Source organism: Plasmodium cynomolgi, chromosome 14, assembly GCF_000321355.1.
Source record: "Plasmodium cynomolgi strain B DNA, chromosome 14, whole genome shotgun sequence".
NCBI classification, from domain to species: Eukaryota; Apicomplexa; class Aconoidasida; order Haemosporida; family Plasmodiidae; genus Plasmodium; species Plasmodium cynomolgi.
In genome coordinates, this window is record NC_020407.1 from 1,064,465 (window position 1) to 1,087,692 (window position 23,228).

A 23,228-nucleotide genomic window follows, 5' to 3' on the forward strand; every position below is an offset into this window, starting at 1 on the left:
AGGTTCAACATGCATATATGTTGAGCTGTGGAAAAAAAAAAAAAAAACACTAATAGAAGCAGCATAAAGCGAGTGACATGTAAAAACTCGGTGCCTGTTCTGTTTCTGCGCTGATTGTACATAGGTAGATATATATATATATATACAATCACAAACACCGAATGTGCGTTTAGACTAAGTGCCGATCGCGCATGCAAATATATTTATGCGTATGTAAACAACCACAACGAGGAGGGGAAAGGCTTCCCATTTCGCCCATAAAATCGGGAAGATACAAAAATGCATAAACCATTTTAGTGGATAATCCATTTGTCGAATGCAAACTGGAAAGACACAAACGTGGAGAGGCTTAAATGTTCAGGCGGTTCGCATAAAAAAGATATGCCTCCGTCCCACCGTGCACACTCCTCTACCAACCCGGCACCCCACATATTTGAAAAGAATTTCTTCCCCGCGTGCACAAAAATGAAGTAAACTTTTTAAATGCCATGTTTTAACATAATTGTCACAAAGAAAAGAGGGTAAAAAAAAAAACCAAAATGTATTCGCACGACGCGAGAAATAGGACGATACATACATGCACTTCTTGAAACATTTCGTGGTGCTCTAATCCCGCTTCGCACAGCCACGCTAATATTCCTTATGGGCAAGGTTTTCCCTTTTTACGCCTCAACTTTTTGCGTGGCTGGGCAACGGTGTGCAGAACGCTACTGCCAAAGCACACGTTTGATAAATTATCGAGAAGCATCCTTTCCTGCTTGGTCATTTCATCTTCGTTAATTTCAAAGTTTAAATAATTTAATTTTTTGACCTTTCCCAAGGAAGCGATAGTGGGCAGTTCATACTTATGTTTACAATTCTCTCCGTTTATTTTCTTTTTACTCCTTTTTATGTAAGACCTATTCCTGCGTGGTTGTGCAGCATCGCACCTGTGACACATGTCGAAGTATATCGGATTATCATAAGCCTCATTTAACAGTTTTTTTTCCTAAGTAGGATACTTTTTTTAAAAGCGCACTTCTTTTTTGGAGAAGAATTTTTCGATTTTGCTGACTTTTTTCCTTTTCCTTTTTTATTCAACGTGCTAGAATGCTCACGTCCACTGTCACCACTTTTGTTATATCGTGAAACATGCGCGTTGATGAATTCGGGAGGGACATTAAGACCCACACCTTCAACATGGGAATTATCCACATTTCGAGGTTTTTTAGGGTACCGTTTTTTTAATATTCCATCGGGGAAAAGCCTTCTCACGGGTGCCTCCACAGCGTCGCTTGTTATAGCGGTGAGTTTTGGGGGGCCCTTGTTCTGCTCCCTTGATCGTTCTCGAGGTTGCTCTCTCGGTTTTTCCCCTCTTTTTTGCAGTCGTTCTGGTTTGTGCCCCCGCTCTTCTTCCAGCTCCTTCTCGTACTCTTCTTCCTGTTCGTCTTCTCGCTCTTGATCAGTTTCGTCCGCTTCGCTCATCTTGTCTATCTCCGGGCCAACATCCTCGTCCCAGTCCAAGTCCTCCTCCGCGTGATTAACCTTTTCCCGCTTCCTTCCTATTTTATGCGTACTATTTTTCTCCCTTATTGCGCGCAAGTATCCCCTCTCTGTTGAAATGTCCCCATAACCAGCATCGTCACGGACTGGCAAGCTTTTCTTCTTATAGTATTTAAAAACCCCGTTAAAATATATTTCTCCCCTTCTGACAGATTTGCTCATTTTTATAAAAAAAGAAAAAAAAATTCAAAAATTTACTTTTAAATCTGTTAAAAAAATTAACGATAGGGCAGAAAACATATGCATCAATTTTGACACTAAAAGGAAGAAAAAAAAAAAAAATATATTTTTTTCCCGTTTTGAGGTAAAGACGAATGTATATGCTAATTTCGTACATATGAAACGCATGACAACATTACTTGACGTTAAAAATGCAGAAAAAAATTCTTAGAACAAAACAATGAACCCAACTAAGGTGGAAAAATGCATATTTTTACTTAAATTGTAGAATGGTGAAGCAGACCTTTTCATTTTTTTTCCTTCATCCAATTATTAAAATATGGACCAAAGGAAAAACTTAAGGGTTGATTAACACACCAGAACTTAAGATGGGAGGTATAAATTTTCTTATTTTAATGTAACACTGTTTGGAGCAGCCTACAAATGCGAACAAACAGAATAACACCCCTGCACTTTGACGTAGTAACGAGCTCCGCCGTTGGGTCCTCACAACTTAGTTAATTCTTCTTAACCACGTCGTTGAGCAGACAAGAGATCAGACACCTTTTTAATGATGAAAGGGGGTTAAAAGAAAAAAAAAAAAAAAAACTACGAAATGCATATGTTAAATTTTAGGACAAATTCAAAATATCAGCAGTATACTAGACGGTACTACAGAATTCGAGGAAGAAGAAAATGGTGCACGTATTGTTCCCCTGATTTCTGTCACAGAAAGAGTTAAATCCCCTTTGGCATATTCACGCATATTGTGGCACACTTATTACACAAGGAAATGTTAAAATTTTCCCTTCATAGAAAGGCTCAATTGAATGTGCACATGTAGTCGTTTTAAACATGAAATAGGAATGGTAAATTTACTTGTGCAATTCTGCTATGGCATACTTCGCATGATAAAAAAAAATAAAATAAATAAATAAACGTTCTAGAATCTTTCTCAAATTGTTTATATCAATGTGAGGAATTGGAAATTAAAAAACATTCCAGTAAGATGGGGAAAATAAAAATTGCAAAAAGAACAAAAGTCACCAACGTGGTGCGTACATATTTTAAAAGTACATGTAGACCGAAAACAAAATTTAAAGAAATAGCATAAAAATGTATACCTTTTGATGAATGCGCGCTTTCACCATTTTTATAACTATTTTATTCGCGCAAAATGCATATATTCAACTTAAACAAATTTTATCACGTGGGGATGTCGTCCAAGAATAGATTCCTTTTGTTCCAAGAATAATTCTTACAACATAGGATGTGACAAACAAAAAGGATGAACATAACGGGAAAAAACACCTTTAAGTATGTAGAAACGTGTAGACGTCCTCACAAAACGTACTTATGCATGGCAGAGCGTTTTGAAGCTTACGCTTGTGTCACTTGCATGTTCGCGCCTGTATACACATGAGCCCATGCACGCGCTGCCACAAGCTCATGCACATTGTGCCACTTCTGCACAAAAAAAAAAAAAAAAAGAAAAACAGGAAAAGCGGGTAAAACTAACAAAACCAATGTGTTGCGTTGTAGCATTAGCCGTCAAACGAGTGAAACACAATTTTTTCCTTCCCTTGAGCTTGTCTTAAGCGATCGTGAAAAGAATTATAGCATGTACACACTTTTGATTAAGTCTTAAAACAACGTTTCTGCAAAAAGCCAAAAGTAATAGGAATAATTTTTGTCATTTAAAAAAAAAAAAAAAAAAGCCATTGAGTACCACTTTTAAGCATTAACTAGGAGTGTAAAAATATACACACGTCAGGAAAAAAAAATAAAAACAGCTACTTGCCCTTTTCACCTGCACTGTTCAGGTGAAAAAGAAAAAAAAAATCTTGCGAACTTTTCGATAATCAATAACTTGCATTTTCACTCAAAAAAAAAAAAAAAAAAAAACCTATAAAAGTGTAACTTTTTTTTTTTGTTGTTGTTTTTTTTTTTCCCATAAGATGCCCTATTTTTATTAAAATAATTATTTTTTGTTTCATGAAACTTTAATTTATGTCAATAAATTTAGCGGCCAGAAAAAAAAAAAAAAAAATCATAAGAAAATTATGTTGCCTCATTAAATTTGTAAATGTGTAAATTTTAATTCCCTGCACACGCTTGTTTTTCCTCTTTTGTTCTTCCCTCTTGTTTGTCACTGTTCGACGCGGTTGCCGTCCCAAATTGGACAAATTTCCTTTCCCTCAAAATAAGCGAAAGTTTGACGTCATTTCACTCATCCACCTTTTTAGCAGCATTGTGTATATCCTTACCTGCAATCTCGACTATATTTGCCACGTATTGCCCGCACCCCACCCCAATTCTTAACACATTACACGTGTGACAATTTCTCACCGCGCAAACATGACGAATGTTGTGGAATGTACCTTCAAAACCCCGCCCGAAACTGCAAAAGCCCCAGACAATGCCGTCATTTGGAACGCATTTCAATACTGTGATGAAAAAGGATGGTATTCACTATCGAACCATGATGAGATAATGCTCAGACCTACTACCTTCAGTGACGGAAGAATTAAATTTCTACCTCAACTAGAAAAAATCCCAGACGAATTTGAATCCGTTTTATGTGGAAAGTATGATGCTAAAGCTTGGGGAAAGGATGATTGTAACATAGTTATTGAAGGTGATAAGGACGTGCATATAAACCTCCCAGGGCTGCAAGAAAAAATTAATTACAACCACAGAGAGAGATTCCCTACATTCTTAAAAAATTGGAAAATTATTGTGGGTATGCTAAATGAACACATAACCGTAATACGGATAAACACAGAAACTGCAATAATTGTAAGCATAAATGAAAAGAGCAATGTAACTGTTAAGTGTGTAGATTTTAATAACGGTTTTTTATGCGTTAATCCGCACACAAACTTGGCAATTGCATATGGCGGTTTCGCCTTGAGTGAACTTAAAAAATGTGAACTGGTTCCAAGTATCACACACGAAGGGGCAGAATGGGGATTTTTTGTCCACCTATTTAAATGGGGACACATTATTATACCAAAAGATATAGAGATTAAATTACCATCCCCAGGATTAAAGCTAATTGGGAAAAAAATAGACACAGTGGCGATCATTTCCCTTCCGCCAAACATATATATACACGTAAAAATTGATGGACCAAAATGTATAAGAAAATTAGAGTACGGACAGGACTACAGTATAACGGCAATTAAGAGTAGCGAATCGGACATTGACATTTATCTGCTCTTCGATGGGCAATTAATAAAATACGAATTTTCCTTTGATACGAGACTAAACAAGGTGGGGAAAGGAAGATCCGTTAATTGTGCCAAATTGAAGTGTACAAATAAGAGCAAGGAAGTGACTTCTTTCGTTTTCCAAGCAACGGCAAATTCTAAATTGTTGTTAGATTCCAATTGTCCAACGGATAATATGGGCCACCTCCTGTGCAACCAAACCATTTCCGTCTTCGACGCGGAAACTGGCGAGTACCTGAGCCACCCCCAGGGCCTGCAGCTAACCGAGGTGTTCAACACCTTGTCGTATCCGCCCGAGAAGGAGTAACGGGTTCGCCCCATTGAAAAGGCTGGCACCAATTAAAAAAATTTGCGGCGTTTAAAAGGTTGGCCCCAATCTTTCTGCTCAAATCCTGGCGTGCTCCGTTTTTTTTTTTTTTTTTTTTTTTTTGCGTTTCCTCTCTTCCGCTTTTCCACGCTATCCCGGTGATGGGCCTATGGTCTCCCCCCACGTACGGTTAATATGCATGCCCATAAATCTGCACGCAGATATATACTATGGCATAGCAACTATGCCACTTGTGTGCACGCACGTTGTTGTCGTTTTTTCGTCCCCTCCCCCCCCTCGAGTATTTTTCATTCCGCTCTTAACCACTAATCGTGTTATTCGCCAAACCAGGGTCCACCCCATTTGGCCTTCTCGAAATGAACTTTTGTTTAAAAATTTTAACTGGCTACGCATAATCTGTGTGATGTGACTCGGACTGCAAGCTTTGCAAACTTGTTGTGTTCGCTCATGCTTTAGAAAAGCACATTCAGGAAAAAGGTAAAAAAAATTATAGCTCTTTTTTTTTTTTTTTTTTTTTTATTACGAGATTACAAAAAAATTAAAAGTTTAAAAAGAAAAAATTAAAATTTGTAAAGTGGGACGTGCACTCGCATACATATTCATGGAGCGAAAAAGGTGACTAAAAATTTTTAGAACACATGTGTGCGTGTGTATATCCCTACTTCTTCGCTAACACTCGCATATATGCCTTACTAAATAGATAAATATTTGAAGCATAGCCTTGTATTGTAGGCAATTTAAAAAAAACACAACATTATATTAATCCCCTTCCAAGCATGTGGTCAAATGTGATTATGTGTATATGGGCACTCCCGGACGGAAAAGCTAATGAGAAATATTCTACTATACGAAAATATGCCTTATTAATACGTAAGGGGGGAAAACGGAAAACAAAAGGTATGCATATTCTCATGGGAATGGGAATTAAGTATTCAAACACATTTCGCAAAAAAAAAAAAAAAATTAAATATAACAGAATAAACCTTCGAGGTGTCTCATGTGCAGGACGTAAATTATAAACATAACTCAAAAACAGTCATTAATTAGTTTTATTTTTTTTGCAAATAAATCTACTCAATTTTGTGTCGCATGTCTATACAGGTACTGGGTTGCTCCGTGCAACTCTTTTATTTCGCAGCGTGGGCTGGAAGGCAACTAGGCTTTTTATCCCTCTAAATTTTGCCGAACTTTTGCAGTGGAAAATTAGGATACGCGCATGGGAAGCATTCTACGAAAGCGTCATGCGTCTCGTTCTTCTTAGCGGTGTGTGTGCGTAATAGGGCGACTAAAGGGGGAGGGGAGGTACATATTTTTGCTTCGCCGCTTCGCCGATTCGCCGCTTCACCGCTTCACCGCTTCACCGCTTCGCCGCTCCACCCTGCTGTGCACGCAGCCCAGACTTAGTCGAACAAATCGTTTATGGTGTAAAAAGTGGGCTTCAAATTCTGATCGCACTTGGACTTTTTCTTCTTATGGTATGCGTCTCCATCCCCATTAGTGTGATCATCACGCGAGTCATTTTCCGAGCGTTTGTTTTTTTTCGTATTATTGTCTGTGCTTTTGCTATTTGTGTTTTTTTCATTCCCCGAGGGATTCCCCGCACCGTTCTTACCTTTATCATATCCCTTACTGCTACCACTCTCTTTAGCTTTATCTTTATTTGGTACATTCGAAACAAAGGAAGAAGGGGTCTTCCCATTCCCACCAAAATCTTTGCTTTTATTCCGGTCATTCGTAGCAGATTCATTAAATTGATCTATTAAATCTTTCAAGTTATGTTTTTTATAGTACTCTACATATCTGTAAAAATCTCTATTTTCGAGATGCTCTTTGGGAATATTTAATTCTTTATAGTTTTGATTTTCAAGGATGGTTTTAATATCATCATTTTTTCCTTTACGTAAGGAGTTAAAATATTCAATACATGCCCTGACATCGCTATCTCTTTTTTTATCCATTTCGAGAAAGCTTATAGTTTTATTTATTTTTTTGGAGTTCGAATCATTGATGTTATTAAACATGATTGTTTTTCTTTTAACATTTCCAGATTCGACAATAGTTCCCAATTTCTCGTTATACTTTTCCGATCTGTGCATGTCGTGATTATTGCTTCCATACATTTTGCTGTCTTTGTTCCAAGAATTTACATGCGCGTTGGTGTGGGAATAGCTGGCTTTGTAGTTCTTGTCATACTCGTCGCTATAAAAGCTGTTGTGCTCTCGTGAGTACCCACCACAGGGGTTGCCGACCCTGCCATTGCTGTGGCTAACACTCATAACATGAGAGTAGTTACCCTTATCGTTGCTCCCCTTTTTCATGTAATTCATTTGGCCATAGTTGCTGCTCGAATTCCTCATGTAGTCGTTTTGATACCTGTCATTTGAGTAGGGCATATAATTCATACTATTATTATACCCACTGTTATTTGATTTAGAGAATTTTTTTCGATAGTCCTCATTTGAATAATTCATTTCCGGTGGGTATCCGTGTGCTTTTTCTTCACTAAACAGTTTGTTGTTCGTTCTTTGTCCGCTCGGATCTTCCTCTTTGTCATTCTCCCTATCGTGTTCAAAACTGGCATTGTTTTGGAGGGACCCATTTTCAACATCACTCTGTGCTCCCTCTCCACTAGGACGTTCTTCGCAACATTCTTCGCAACTTTCTTCGCAACTTTCCTCGCAACTATCTTCGCAACTTTCCTTGGCGCTGTTCCCCGAGGAGGGCCTCGCGTCTCTCCTATTTTTTGTGAGTCTTAAACATTTGAACATGTTCGCGAGGGGGCCACGGTGGTTCTATTTTTTCTTCCGCTGCGGACTGGGATGGGAGCTTGGACTTGGGGCTAGATGCACACTATCGTACTGCGAAAGGTTCACACAGCTGCAGAAAAAGCATTGCACATATGAACAGTCAATATTTGTGAGGTTCCTCCTGTTGCAGTGGTAGCAAATGAGAATAATAACTTTTCGTCCTATGCTGTCGTGGGGCACTAGTGCGTTCACAACATGGCACTTAGGGCAGGCTCTATACACAGCACTGCTTTCGCAGGAAAAAACCGATAGGCATTTATAGCATCTAGCGTTTTTGTAAGAAATCCTCTCAAAGGAAAATGCCAAATTTTCTAGCCCCGCAACCGAGTCGAGTATACCATCTGGGTTTAGCAAAAAAAAGGTTGTATACTTTTCTTTGTGCGCCCTACTCGAATCGTCTATGCATATGCGCTTTTCTTTTAGGGTGCTAATATCCATATAACGCGCGGGGGGATTTACGTGGAGACGGTAGCAAAAGGGGGGGTAGTAAAAGGGAGAGTAGCAAAAGGGGGGGTAGCAAATGGAAGAGTAGCAAAAGGGGGGGTAGCAAAAGGGAGAGTAGCAAAAGGGAGAGTGGCAAAAGGGAGGGTAGCAAAACGAATGGCTTCTAAACCAATGGCATCAAAACACGCGCGCTGGTCCTTCCACGTATGTTCATATGTACTCGCATGTACACGCGTGCATTGCATAGGAACGTGCACAGCAAACAGTCATGTGACTAATACACAACAAGTACATACGCGAATGTCCTCACTAGGAATAAAAGCAACGTTCACGAGCAACCAACTAGTATAGATTATGTACCTATGAGTGCAATCAACATGGAATTAAAAAAGCAGCTAAACGTTACTTTCAACGCGATGGTAATTTTGCAGAATTTATTTTTTAATAACATCGCGGAGTTGCTTTGCAAAGTAAAAAACTGAAATGATTAAATAAAAAAAAAAAAAAATTACTTATTTACGAAAATGGCAATTGTGATAGCAGCACTCGAGAACTGTTCTGATGCAGATTCACATGAATCACAAAAGTTGCTTCATAAAAGGTACGCACGTCAATTGCTACAACTATTAATTAGAATTTAAGCGCGGCATGAAAGTTGCGGCTGGCGTGTGAGCTTTGCGCGCAAGTAGAGATTATAAACGCGTATAGAATATCTACGCTTATATACGCGTACATAATGTACAGTTGAACGAGTTATATATATTTTTTGTTGAACCTGTTTTGCGCGTTTGCCCCCTCTGTGCAGTTCCCTTCCTTCTCTTTCTAAACTGCTCCTATCTCTGTTATGTTATGTTATGTTACGTTACGTTATGTTATGTTATGTTATGCTATGCTATGCTATGCTATGTTTTTTTTTTTTTTTTTCTTCGCCAAATAGTACTAAGGGGCACTTTCTTGATATGTGTTTCTCATCACTGTAAATGCGCATGAAATGAGTGCTGCTCGAGCCTATTTTGTCATTCCTTAATGTCATTTTTTTGTGGCCACTTTGCTATTCCCTCGCGAGATGTACAAACACAAACTGAAAAGTGTATAGGATGAGGAATCCCCATTTGTTCTGTTGCACAGCAGAGCAAATATGGTTACAACCATTTTTTCTTTTTTCTTTTTTCTTTTTTCTTTTTTCTTTTTTCTTTTTTCCTTTTTTTTTTTTTTTTTTTGCTCCCGCGTAAACACAAAAAAAAGAAGGATTCATCTAAAAAAAAAAAAATAAATGTGAATTTTTTGCCTCCTCAGTTATTCTACATTGTAAAAAAAATAATAAACGAAAAGAGCCAAAAGAACAAAAAGGAAAAAAAAGAAGTTTGTTCTCTCCTCATGTGTATAGGAAAAAAACCACCTTAATCGCTAACATGGTATGTGGTGCCCCTCTTGGTAACATGTTTCCTATTTGCGCTCTTTTTCGTGCTTCGTTCTGGGGGGTTGCCCGGGATTTTTCGCCTCTATGTTTTTTGCTCCTTCCGTTGTGCCTCTTCCTTTTTTTTGCGCGTCCTCTGTCATTTTTTCTTACAGGTTCTTCCTTTTATACAGCCTTCTCATTCTCCTTCTTCTTTTTTTTTTTTTTTACTTCTTCAATGGGCCATTTTTGCGTGTTTGCGCAGTTGAAAAGTGGTGGCAATACACATAAAAAAAAAGTGGTAATTTTTTTTGGTGTTTTTACGACAAAGTGTGTATAAGTATAAAGTTCCAACCTTCGCGAGTAGCTTCAAGAAAGCGGAAACGAAGGGAATATTTTTTCTTGCAGGAAACACTAACGATTGCAATATTTGCCATTTGGGTTTGGCTAATATGCACGTGTTGCCTTTTTTACGACTTGGCAAAAAGGATTTATGTTTCGTGTCATGCCAAACTGTTCATGAAAAGAATGGCGCTTAAAAGGGTGGCTGAGGATCATGAGCTACAGAAAAGGACGGCCACAAAACATGCATAAAAAAAAAGGCACACATTTTTCGCTTTACAAAAGGGATACACCGTCACACACCATTTAGCATTAACCGGAAAGAGTGTCATGTGAAAATTAAACCAAAACAGAACTGTGCGTAGCTACGCAAAGGATGCACATTTTGACGTGCGTTTTTTTTTTTTCGCATTTTTTATGCCCTCTTCAAAACCAACAAACAAACTCTCTATACACTCATGCATGAAAAAGGAAATGTGAAAAATGGTGAACAAATTGGGAAAATTCAAATGGAAAGAAAAAAATTGAAAGAAGGAAAAGAGGGAGAAATTCCCTTAACGAATATTTATACCCATTTTGCGCTTTTCACACAAAAAAAAAAAAAAAAAAAAAAAAAATTTGCTTCAACAAACAAAACAGTTACACCCACGTGAACACTTCAAGTAGAGTGTCCCTTTTGAAGCAAAAAAAAAATTTCAAAATTGTGGCCTCCAAATTGTAGCATCAATTTGTCCGCAATCTTTTTAAGAGCTCCCCTCCATTTAACAGTTTACGCTCCTACGCAAATTTTTAATTTCTTTGCAATGATGCATAGGCATGTGAGCAGAGCTGCTCACGAATGGTTAATCGTATTTTGCGTGAATAAACGCATCCCCCCCCCTTTGAATAACTTAACAGCTTAATGACATTCTCCCCCCCTGTTGCGATAACCGCATCGTGATTGCACAAATAAGTGGCCCCCTCTGCTACGCAATGTGTATAATTTTTTCCCATGGACACAAAAAGGGGAGTGTAAAAATAGGGAAAAGTACATTTGGACGTACCACTAAATTTCCCCCCCCCCCCAGAAAAAAAAAAAAAAAAAAGTCAAACAAAGCTGAAGAACAAGTTTGTACACAGAGCAAAATAACATTTAAAAAGACAAGATCCTCCCCCCCAAAAAAAAAAAAAAAAAATCGTAGGTACCACCCCGTCATAATGACTGCTCCCACTTTAAAGGCAGAAGAAGGGGATGATGAGGACGATTTAAGGAAAAAGAAAAATAACCATTTTTTTTTTTTCTCCAAAAGTGAAAAAAATGTGAGTGCGAAGAAAATCCCCAAAAGTAAAAATGAGGTAGACGACATCAACTTTTACGAAGAAGAACCATACTTAGATGATAAAGTTAATGACGTGGATTACATCATTTTGATAATCCATGGAATAGGATCTAATGAAGAGATCATCATTAATCAGTGTGAAGATCTCAAAAATAGTTTCAAAATTGTAAAAAAAATGTGGTTTTTTGATTATCCTTTTAATATCCATTTCCACATATTCAACTGGAAGAAGTACATAATAGACGCACAGATTCAGTAATGCTTCATAGCGGCAACATTTCTGCACCCCCCCCTTTGTATCTTTAGCTTGTCCACTTTCCGCCTATTCATCGCTGTCCCATTTTGTCTCTTCACGTGAAAAGCAAAAGGGGCACTTGTGCGAGTTGTCACAGATGAGTTTCTGCTTTGTTTTTTTTTTTTTTGCGCTTCTCTTCATCACCTCTGCATTATCTCACTTTTTTCCCACACCGCAGCGTCTTCAACCGGATAAACATCAACACCATGGCGGAGACCCGAAAAATAGTGAACCTCTCAGCGGGGGACATCATATGCTTCCTACACCCAAGATATGGAGATTATATAATGTCAAATCTGTACAATGATATAAACAAGGCACTAGAGTCTTTAAAGAATGTAATTTTTAAAATGAGAGATTGGGCAAACGTGTGAACTATTTGTGGTGTTACACTACGAGGGGTTTCTTTCGAGAGTACTTTGCACGTTATGTCACTGCATGATATAACACTACGGAGTAGCACATGAGACGGCAGTGCCCTCCTGCATAAGTCATGATAATACCACTTCGTGTGTACACACTCACCCTGCGCAGGATCCAAGCGGAAGGTTCAAAAATTCGAAGGTCTGCCTGTTGGGATACTCCCTCGGGAGCGCTATGGCGTACGAAATTTTACATAATGTCAAAGTAAGAATCAGTGACAGCGACCTAAAGTACCACCTGAAAAGTAAAATTGACTACTTCTTCATGTTGGGAAGCCCCCTTAGTGCATTACTATCATTGTACAAACCAGATTACATAAACGAGGGGTTAAGGTTAATCGAGGGGATCAAATTTTACAACCTTTTTCATGGGTTTGATCCCGTTGCATTCAGAATAGAACCGCTCATATATCCCAAAATAAAGAACATCCCAGAACCCGTTTTGATAAATTACTGGAGAAATAATGGAGCTAGATACTGGTTTGAGTGGGATAAAAATATGCAAAATGCAAAAATAGCTATTGTCCAAAATTTAAATGATTTTACATCTGCCATCACGAATGGGTTCTACAAATTTATCGGCAAATCTGAATCGAATGAAGAAGAACAAGGTACGTTGAATAAAAACCTCTGCTACAACAAATGCGAAAGTAAAGACATAAATATGTTCCTCTCCAAAGTGAAGGAAAACCAAAGAAAAATGGCTTTACAAAAAAGAAAAATGGAGAGAAAAATGGAGGGAAAAATGGAGGGAAAAATGGAGGGAAAAATGGGGAGAAAAATGGGGAGAAAAATGGAAAGAAAAACGGAACGTTTAAAGGCGTAAAGGATAAACCACCATCTTATGCTAATATAACTGAAGAAAAATACGAAACCAAGCTTTACCAAAATGGGAACAACTCGAGTGAATTTCAGAGTGATGATTATTTATCAGCAGATAATTCAAGCTATGTCGACAGCACCAAAAGCGTTTGTGCGTCACAAGATTCAAATAGCGAACTTTCTTTTTTTGACCAAAATTTTAGTGACAATTCGGGGGAAGACTCACCACGGGGGAAGAAACCACCACCCACCGAGGAGGAAGTCACAAAAAAGGGAAACACCTTCTCCTCCTACAGTGATGCCGGTGCACCACACACGAGTAACAAACAGGATAGAACAAATTCAAATCAGAAGGTTAACTCCAATCAGGTAGACGAACTTCCCCTCCGGTACGACTATCAGCTGCAAGAATTCATTATGGAACATTATATCTACCCTCTAGCGGTTGCAAAATCACACTTTAATTATTTCATAATAAAGGACATTTCATTTTTCATACTTAAGGAGCTACTAAACAGGACGGTAACCCTAAGCTATGAGGATTACCTGACTCAAATAGAACAAGAATATAACAACAAGTCGCTAAACGAACAAGATCATGCTAAAAAGGAACGGTACTTGAAGATATCCTTCAAGGCGAGCAAATCGCTTGACGAGTTTCGTAGGTATGAGAAGAATGTACAAGCCATGTCGGATCCGTTTAACATGAAAAATTTTAAAAATCTCATTTGAATATCGAACAAAGTAGTGAGGGTGTGGAGGACCCTACCCTATTTTTTCGCTCTGTTGTCCATTTTATTTTCCACCCCCTCCACGACACTTCTTTCCCTTTTGTGAAGTCAGTTCGTTTATGCGCTCAGCTTTAACAGCACATTTGGCTCCACTTTTAATAACTTATCCTTACCCCCATAAAAAAATGGGAAGTTTCTATTCCGAATAGGAGAGCTTTTCCATATGCTTGATTTTAAACGCACGATAGGAGTGTCCCTGCCCATGTGCACTTTCCCATGCTGGGGATATATTTACCCCCTACGAGGGTACATCTATGGAATACTCATAATAGGAAGTTTCACACGTGGCCTTCACCACTTGGTAACTTTCGGAATGGAAAAAAGAAAAAAAAAAAAAAAAATTAGTCTTTGCTTTGAATCTTTTCGGGGATACGAAGGTAGATATATATATGCCTTTCGAGGGGGGGATCCTCCAATCAGGAAAAAATCTCTCCGTTTATGCGCGTCCCTCTGTCTCTGTATGTGTATAATCACATATTATATTTCACCCCATCAAGTTTTTCCTTTTGCCCATATGGGAACAAAACAACGTTTCGAAAAATTATCAGCACTTAGCAACACGCAATTTTCGTCCTGCCAATGCCAAGGGGGGTATGGGGCATCATACATTGCCCCCTTTTTTTTTATTCCTCTGCTTCCAATTAGCAAAATGAAAAACTGTCCACTCATTACGCATGCGAGGAATGTTTAACGTTTACATGCCACGAGCGCAGTTTTTTTTTTTTTTTTTCCATCCTTTTGTAAAGCGCATTAGCTGTGGGGCAACCTTCATTCGACAAAAGTGATAAGCGAGCTTGGCAACTTGATTTTGTATGTGCCTGCTGCCTGTTTGCAATTTTTTTTTTTTTTCTCAAGTTTGCTATTCGTAAAGGTAAAGTTGTAGGTGATTTTTTTTTTTTTTTTTTTTTTTTTCTCACCATTTTGAAGGCTCCCATTTTGTGCTGCACGCTCCGACTGCATTTTTTGACAATTTTTTTTTAATTTTCCGTTTGAATGCAACAATGTAGAAGCAAAATAGAGGCCCGGTAAAAGGGAAGAAAAAAAAAAAAAAAAAACCACATACTACATTTTAAGAATTATCATTGAGAGAGGCAAAAAGGAGATGATCCCTACTGCGACTTTATCCTTTTGAAGGAAGAAGGGCCCCTTTTCTTCCTCAGTTTTCCGGATTGGTCAAACTGGCCCAACTGGCCGATTTGCCCCTATTTTCCCAACTGGCCGATTTGCCCCTATTTTCCCAACTGGGCCTATTTGCCCTATTTTCCGAACTGGGCCTATTTGCCCATTCGATTGAACGATTTGATGCGACCAGCTTTCCCATCCCGGTCGCCGCCACCCCATTTGACGCGCACCCAAAATGCTATCCACAACAATACGGAACAGAATACACAAAATAATCTCGGGCAACAAGCTCATCCTTGAAAATGAAGATAACCAAACCAACCTGAAAAACGTTGTTAACAACTGCACGCTGATAGAGAATGCCCTGCGTAAAGAATTCTTGGAGTACAGACGCCTCCCCAGGAACAAACTAAACGCCCTCATTATCGACGTTTTGAAGAAAACGTTTGAAGGGGATGGCGTCTCCAAGGGGGGAGGTATTTCTGGGAAGGGGTCCCAGGGAAGTTGCGGGGCGGGCAAGCAGCACGGTCAGCACGGCCATAGGGACCATCACGACCATAGCGACCATAACGACCATAGTGACCATCACGACCATAGGGACCATCACGACCATAGCGACCATAACGACCATAGTGACCATCACGGTGATGAGTGGCAGCCCGGCGAGCCAGACGAAGGGCTGTTGCCCACCAAGGGAAAAAAAAAACGGGATGAACAACTGTCCAAAGATGGAAGTAAAATAGTCAAAGGTGCCTTATTAAAAATGGGAGAGAGCAGGAAAAAGGAAAGAGTGAAAGAAAAAAAAAATACAGACTTCAGCACAGCAAAGGATAAGGGGAATTCCCAAAAGGACATCGTGAAGGAACAAAGCTACGCAGCACATAATCTCCTCAAGGACGTTCAAAAAAACATCGAAGCAGATACCAATTTAGCGAACTATAAAGGAATAAAAAATATCAAAAAGGACATTTTTTACAGCATAATTTACCCACATAAATTTAGGGAGGGTAATTTCAGCACAATTGTTAATATTAGCGGAATCAGTGGATCAGGAAAAACCACATTATCGTATGCCATAGCTGGAGAATGTGAGTGTCCATTTTTTTACCTCAAGTTGCCAGAATATATAAAATATATCTCCAATGATAGTAAAAATAATAAGTTAAAATTAATTTTTGAGCAAATAAAGAACGAGTATAATGAGGCTATCCTGTGCATAGACGATATAGATGTTATCCTTTCATCCAAAGATGATTCAACAGATCTGTATCTCTTCACGTATCTGCTGAGCCTCTTTGACAACTCTAACGTTATTGTACTTTTACTAAGTGTGAGCAAACCGTATGACAGTGTACTGTATACAAAAATTAAAAAATTTATCTCCATACCTATCCCTACGTATGAAGATCGAGTGGAAATTCTCGAATTCATGGCGGAAGAGTTTTCCCTCACATTTGATGCGAAATATGCTGCAGCTTTAACATATGGCTTTCATCGGGGCCACCTCTACGATATTGCAAACGAGTCGATGAATTTGTGCATATATGACCAAGTGCATGGGGGAGGTTTGGCCGGGATAAGGAGCGAGATGGACGTAGCCTCCACAGAGAGGGACTCCATTGAGAAGCCCAAATTGGAGGTACTACCTCCGGGGGGTGAGGCCATCCAACATGCAGCTTCAACCCAACTTGCAGCTTCAACCCAGAATGTGGCCCTCCATCCGAAGGGAGAAAATATTTGCGAGGTAAACAACGCGGAAGTACGCCCAAACGGAGGTGAATATCAAGAATATGACGCGAAAAGAAATGCCACCACAACGTTTTACTCCAATACAGTTCCATCGAAGGAGAGAAATGAAACAAACATGAAGAGGAAGGAGCGGAGCGGAGAAGCTACCACGTACAAAGTGAAAAGACCAAAAATGAGCTGCCGAAAAATAAATCACGAGATTATTCACCAAAGTGTAAGAAATATAAAAAAAAAAATGATTACACAGAATATATGTGAAGTGCCAAATATCAACTTAGATAATATTGGCTCCTTGAAAAAGATCAAAAAAGTGTTAGAGACAAAATTCATCCTGCCAGTGAAATATGCAAACATTTACAAACATCTAGGGATAAACAAAAGCATGGGAATATTACTTTATGGGCCACCAGGATGTGGAAAAACGATGCTTGCCAAAGCTATAAGTAACGAAATGAAGGCGAATTTTATAGCTATAAAGGGACCCGAAATTTTGAATAAATATGTAGGGGAGAGTGAAAAAAAAGTGAGAGAAATATTTTCCTACGCATCTATTTACAAGCCTTGCCTCATCTTTTTCGACGAAATTGACAGTATTTGTATTAACAGGGCAAACAACAAAGCTGCAGCAGCATCAGATCGAATTGTAAACCAACTGCTCACCGAAATGGATGGCCTCTCCCAAAGGGAAAGTGTCTACATCATTGCCACGACGAATAGACCAGATATTATCGACAAGGCATTGCTAAGAAGTGGTAGATTTGATCAACTTATTTACATTTCTTTACCAAAATATCAAGGACGAATTGATATTTTGAGAAAGCTATCCAAAAATATGCCCCTGCATGCTGATGTAGATTTTGCCAAAATTTCTCGTTTGACCAAGGGTTATAGCGGAGCTGACTTGTATGGAGTTTTGCGAGAAAGTGCTTTCATCGCTCTCCAGGAGTGTCGAGATAAAATTGATTTGCTAAACTCGGGTTTGTCAAGCGGTGGTGATGCAACACAGCACTCCCGCGAAGCATATGCCTTTTGCAGGGATACATCCAATGAGCCCCTCTTTGTGAAACGCGAAAATGGTGACACTGTTACAGATACTGGAAGTAGCAATCGCATGACAGGCTCCTTCGATGGAGGCACAAAAATGCCCAGTCAGTGTAGCGTGGCAACTATTGATCAAAGCCAAGTGGGGGAATGCACCCAAAAGGGGGCCAACTACACTGATGCTCATTTGGGTTTCCCACTGCGCAATCTTACTGATGCATCCGCAAAAGATTATACTAGCGCGGAAGCATGCGCACCGGAACGAAGCAAAAATTTGTCGTGCCACCCTGACACTGTCGAGGAGGTGATCAAAATGACTGACTTAACAAACGAAAGGGGAACCTCCCAAATGGAAACGGAGAAGACGGCCAGTTTGCTTTTCTTTAATCCCGATGGTGGACCCAATTTAGCAGATGAGCCAAACGAACAATCGAAAAGGAAACAAAAATGTCTGCTATCCCAGCAAGTTGAATTAAGACGAATGGAAAAAATGATTTCCCCACGCGGTGATGATAACCTTTCCATGGAAAATAATCAGATGTACAAAATTAACAATTTAAAAAATCAAGCCATAAGTGAGAAGGACAAGAATAACTTAATTTATGAATTCATTCAAAGGAATAAAAACATACTGACAATTAGCCAAAGGCACATCGTGCTGGCGGTCAAGATGGTCCCACGCAGCGTTACCAGTAAGCAGATGAAATATTACAAAGAAATAAGTAAGAAGTTTAAGTGACGATCAGGTTACCAAAGAGAGAGGAAGGAATGTTCCGTTTTTCGCTCTCTCTTGCATTATCGGAAGGGTTAATAATGCTCCTCGAAGGAGAGGCACACATTTGTGATCCCCATTTTGCTTTTTTTTTTTTTTTTTTTTCCACGGTAACTTACGAGAAAATGGGCAATTTGTTTGTTTCCTCCAATGCAATTTATTTTTTTAATGTACAATAAAAAGGTGTTGCGTCACAACGGCCATTCTATGCGTCCGCACACTGCGCAATTGTAACAGTAATTTTTTTCACTTCTTTACACATTTGCGAAGTTTTACGACTTAATCATGAAGTGCTTTTTGTATGACGCTGCCATTAGGGTACGTTCCCCACAGCGCTGTGTGTTTTTTCTCCATGTAAATTACAAACATTTTAAGCAGATGACACTGCTCATTTTGTTTTTTCCCATACAAATTTAATATGCTTTACCCCTTCACGTAAAGAGTGGAAAGAAAAAATTTAAACCCTTTTTTCGTGCTGGTAATTTGTGCCACTCGAAGGATACTTCGCTAAGTTGAACAGAACTTGATGCTTAATGACAACACAAAGGAAACAAGCGTATTTGGAAATACCACCAATTTTTTTTTTTTTTTTTATGAACGGCAAGGTGAATATGGCTTTTCACAAATTGGCTAGCTCGGGGTGCACTAAACAAATGTCTTACTTTTTTTCCAAAAAGGAAAAGGATGAAATAAATGTGACACGCGCCCCTTATGAAAGAATCAAACCTGTATTGCGCAGCTCCGTTCATTTTTAATCTTTCACGTGGGAAAAAGGAGTAACATATTTGCACTATGAAGGTGCGAATAAACAAGAGGAGAGAGAAGTTGCTAATATCAGCCTCGACTTGGAACAAATGGATGCCACAACTTTCGTACTAGGCATTTCCCGACGTTGATACAGCAGACAACACCTCTTTGGAAGAAAAAACGGGGGAAATAATTCGGTCAGCTCTTTCGCGATACGCGCCCACTGCACTATTTGGATATCACGTTTTTCCCGCATTGCGCTTTTTCCGTATTGCGCTTTTCCCCACTAGCTTCTTCCTCCTCTCCCTTTTTTTAAATAAACGAATATAAATGAATTAATTTCGTGTGTATGGCAAAATGCAGTTTTTTGTCGTTTTAAATGTTGATAAAAAAAAGGGGGGAGTAGGTTTTATGCATATGGATAAATGTGTATGATACGCATGAGTGTGTGTTTAAATAAATTTAAATAAATGGCCCAGTGAAATTTAAAATATTTCTTGGCGTGTAAATACAGCACACTCTCACTTTTTTCACTGCCCTTAAAACTTCGTAAATTGCTCTTCATTAAAATGGTTGTACTGTGTAGGTGCGGGGACGCGTGTATTAAAAATAAATTGCTTTAAAACCTATTTCGGGCTTGCATATCTCATGCTAATCGCAAAGCAATTCTCTCTATGGTGAGTTAAAATGGCTCGTTGTGCAGGAAATAAATGTGTCACAATGTGTCATGTAGATATGTTCATATATGTGTCTATATATGGGTACTGATATATTGGCACTGATAAATGGACACTGATAAATGGACACTGATAAATGGGCACTGATAAATGGATACCGATAAATGAATACTTATAAATGTGCAATTATAAATGTGTACTTATATACGTGCAATTATATATGTCTTTTTTTTTTTTTAACTGTCGTGGAATAATGTGGAATAAAAAAAATATACATAACACACGCATGCCATGCCCCCTTTGCCTTCTTGTAATATATTCCTGCGCGTTGTATCACTGAACATGCTACAAGCGCTGTGGTTGAATCTCTCTTAATGTATGAGCATCGATAAAAATATATTAAAGAAGGGTGGTAAAAAGGGGTACAACATGTACGTATAAACTGTTATGCAATAATTTTTGCTCCATTCGATTATGTAAAAAAAGCGAACATTTTTTTTTTTTTTTTTTTTTGTTTCTTAAATTCTCGTGCATATATAAAATGGTTCTTGTGTGCATACAGATATAAATAAATATATTTATTTCTCTGATTTGAACTTATGGTGAACTCACTTTTGATGGCTAAATGTGGCACGGCTAAGCGCTGCTTGGTAGAACTATGCTTACTAAATATAGCTTATTTTTTTTTTTTTTTAAGTTTATAATGTATAAATAACACTCCAGCATTGTTTCGTGTGTCTTCAATTCGCGCAAACGTGTACAGTAATATGCATGGGTTGCTGCTTCTTCACCTTGTCGTTCCACTACCGGTGCGCATGTGTATAAATGCTGTACACATGCATAATGGGGAATTCTGAACTTTTTTTTCTTTTTTTCTTTGTTTGTTTGTTTGTTCGTTTCTTTCCTTTTTTCCTTTTTTCCTTTTTTCTTTCTTTCTTTCTTTCTTTCTTTTTTTTTTTTTTCTCTCTACATTTTGTTGGTGCTTCACATATGCGAAAGTGAATGAAGTAGGCTTAACTTTGCGAAAGGCGGCATTGATACCTATATATGCTTATATAAGCGCGGTGCTATGCGTTGTTCCTGCGCCGTGCCTGCACTGAATATGCGTGGATGTACACGAACACATGTTCAAATGCGTAACAAATATGCTTTGCATTATTCCGTTCTCCTTGGAATCTTTTGTACATGCGCCCCTCACGCTCAGCGTCTGCGCTTGGCTAGCACACTCCACATATTCGCGCAGTAAAACAATGGCACAATCGTTCACCCATACACCGATATATTTGCATTGATATAGGAATGCCCCCTTGAACAAGCGCAAAAATTAAACAAATTCATTTAAAAATTTCTTCAGTTATGATAAAGCCCTGCCCCCTCTGAAGCCACCTCTGCCACCTCGGAAACCACCTCTACCTCCGCGGTAGCCGCCATCTCTGCCTCCACGGAATCCTCCTCTGAATCCGCCTCTTCCGGATACGCCCATTCCGCCACCAGATCTGTAACCACCTCTACCAAAACTGCCACCATATCCTCTACCTCCTCTAAAGCTGTTTCTACCTTCATACATTCTATCTCCAAATGGTCTATATCCACCTCGCCTCATGAACCCACCTCTGCCACCTCTGAACCCACGAAAGAATCTTGGTCTGAATCCTCTTCCTCTAAATGGTCTCGAGTTCACAATTTCTTCAGGTGACATTTCCTTCACATATTTCTCATCCAATGGTGATTGGTAGCCTGGGTCTTTCACATCTAATTGATCTCTCGATAACAGAATGTCGATAAAAGAAACGGTTTTCTCCTGCACAACCTGTTCGTTGTTGTCCTGTCCACTAACATACTGATCCGTTATGACTGTACTGCCGCACCTGGTTATCTGATGCAATCCTTTAAATCTCCTTTTGATTATTTCTGCTAGAGTTACTGCTTTTCCGATGGCATTTCCTGTGGCTTTTATTTTCAAGCTTTTTTTATCTTCTTCACCTAAAATTTTGGCACCATAGTTCACATAATTGGTCATTCTTCCGGTGGAAGTGATTCTCATTTCATCTTCGTCTATTGGTTCTCTATCTTTCTTCATTTTGTTCAAGGGGTTTTATAAAATATATTTTTTTTTTTTAAATACGTTTGTATATATAGCTATTTATTTTTATGTATGCGCGCAAATGTGTGCTCTACTACGCTACGAGTGATTAAAGGCAAAAATGCGCGTCCTCGTATTCTTAGCTAACGCTTTGTCTGTCTATCTGTATATATATGTATATGTGCATATGTATATGTACTTGCGCGTCTCTTTTTGTCTGTTAAAAATGCGCTTTGTTTTGTTTTGTTTTACTTTATTTTATTTTACTTTATTTTATTTTATTTACTTATTTTTTTTTATTATACTTTTTTTTTACTTCTCTGCTTATATGGGGCACTGCTATTTTGTTTCTCTTTTGGTACTTAATTTCGCATAATGCAATTGAACTATTCAGCTGAGGTGGGGGGAGGAAAGGGGGGCGAATGAAATAAGCACACACTGCAAATTATACATTGCACGCAGCACATGCGGTATGGCATGCAATCCAAATCAGGCACGACATGATGCAATGGGTAGCGGTGAAGCATTGGCCATTTTCCCTAAAACGTTATTCTCTAGTTATGTATATATATTTCCCCCACGTCAAGTGTTCACCCATTTTTATTTACAACTGGGCGGAAAAAAAAAAAAGGATAGGGCTAAAACGACCAGGGCTTGCGCAACGGCAAAGGCTCCTAAAGATGCGCGATTCGGCTAACAACTTCCATGTTGTATATACATTGCAAGTGCACATAAACGTGTAAACATGTATATAAAAAATTTATGTATTTATTTCACGCAAGTACGATCGTGAGGGGATAATGTTCCTTTCAACATTCTTTTTTTTTTTTTTTCATTGGCAGAAGAGTGGGAACACATGAACGAACACGCAAACACTCAACGTTGGCACATAGGAACGCAAGAACACGCAACATAACTGTTACAAACTGGGCCGAGCATAAAATTTATGTTATGCTTCATTTCAGCATTTAATAAAAAGTAGGATCTTACCTTCTCATTTCAAAGTTTTTTTTCCTTTTTTACATTCCTTCAAATACCATGGTTCGCTTATTTTGTTTTAACTTCCTGTTCCTGCTTCTGTTTCTGTTTTTTTTTTTTTTTTCGTATATTTTAATTATATATTATTTAATTATTTTT

At 38.6% G+C, this 23,228-nt stretch overlaps 6 protein-coding genes across 6 annotated transcripts; 3 read left to right on the forward strand and 3 right to left on the reverse strand.

Annotated features, from left to right (window-relative positions):
* Positions 1 to 640: 640 nt before the first annotated feature.
* Positions 641 to 1,704, reverse strand: PCYB_143350 (hypothetical protein; the record flags this gene model as incomplete). Its single annotated transcript, XM_004224806.1, has 2 exons — positions 641 to 905; positions 1,217 to 1,704. The coding sequence occupies 2 exons, from the start codon at positions 1,702 to 1,704 to the stop codon at positions 641 to 643; spliced, it is 753 nt and encodes a 250-aa protein (XP_004224854.1).
* A 2,355-nt stretch (positions 1,705 to 4,059) lies between these two features.
* PCYB_143360 (hypothetical protein) lies at positions 4,060 to 5,235 on the forward strand (the record flags this gene model as incomplete). Its single annotated transcript, XM_004224807.1, has 1 exon — positions 4,060 to 5,235. A coding segment is annotated over one exon (1,176 nt), but the record flags the coding sequence as incomplete, so codon positions are not given.
* A 1,427-nt stretch (positions 5,236 to 6,662) lies between these two features.
* Positions 6,663 to 8,507, reverse strand: PCYB_143370 (hypothetical protein; the record flags this gene model as incomplete). The annotated part of the gene is made up of 2 exons (XM_004224808.1): positions 6,663 to 8,013; positions 8,122 to 8,507. The coding sequence occupies 2 exons, from the start codon at positions 8,505 to 8,507 to the stop codon at positions 6,663 to 6,665; spliced, it is 1,737 nt and encodes a 578-aa protein (XP_004224856.1).
* A 2,941-nt stretch (positions 8,508 to 11,448) lies between these two features.
* Positions 11,449 to 13,841, forward strand: PCYB_143380 (phospholipase DDHD1; the record flags this gene model as incomplete). Its single annotated transcript, XM_004224809.1, has 4 exons — positions 11,449 to 11,825; positions 12,044 to 12,233; positions 12,400 to 12,898; positions 13,552 to 13,841. The coding sequence occupies 4 exons, from the start codon at positions 11,449 to 11,451 to the stop codon at positions 13,839 to 13,841; spliced, it is 1,356 nt and encodes a 451-aa protein (XP_004224857.1).
* Positions 13,842 to 16,143: 2,302 nt separating this feature from the next.
* On the forward strand, positions 16,144 to 18,549 carry PCYB_143390 (AAA family ATPase; the record flags this gene model as incomplete). Its single annotated transcript, XM_004224810.1, has 1 exon — positions 16,144 to 18,549. A coding segment is annotated over one exon (2,403 nt), but the record flags the coding sequence as incomplete, so codon positions are not given.
* Positions 18,550 to 21,758: 3,209 nt separating this feature from the next.
* PCYB_143400 (ALBA domain containing protein) lies at positions 21,759 to 22,088 on the reverse strand (the record flags this gene model as incomplete). Its single annotated transcript, XM_004224811.1, has 1 exon — positions 21,759 to 22,088. A coding segment is annotated over one exon (330 nt), but the record flags the coding sequence as incomplete, so codon positions are not given.
* Between the last annotated feature and the right edge of the window lie 1,140 nt (positions 22,089 to 23,228).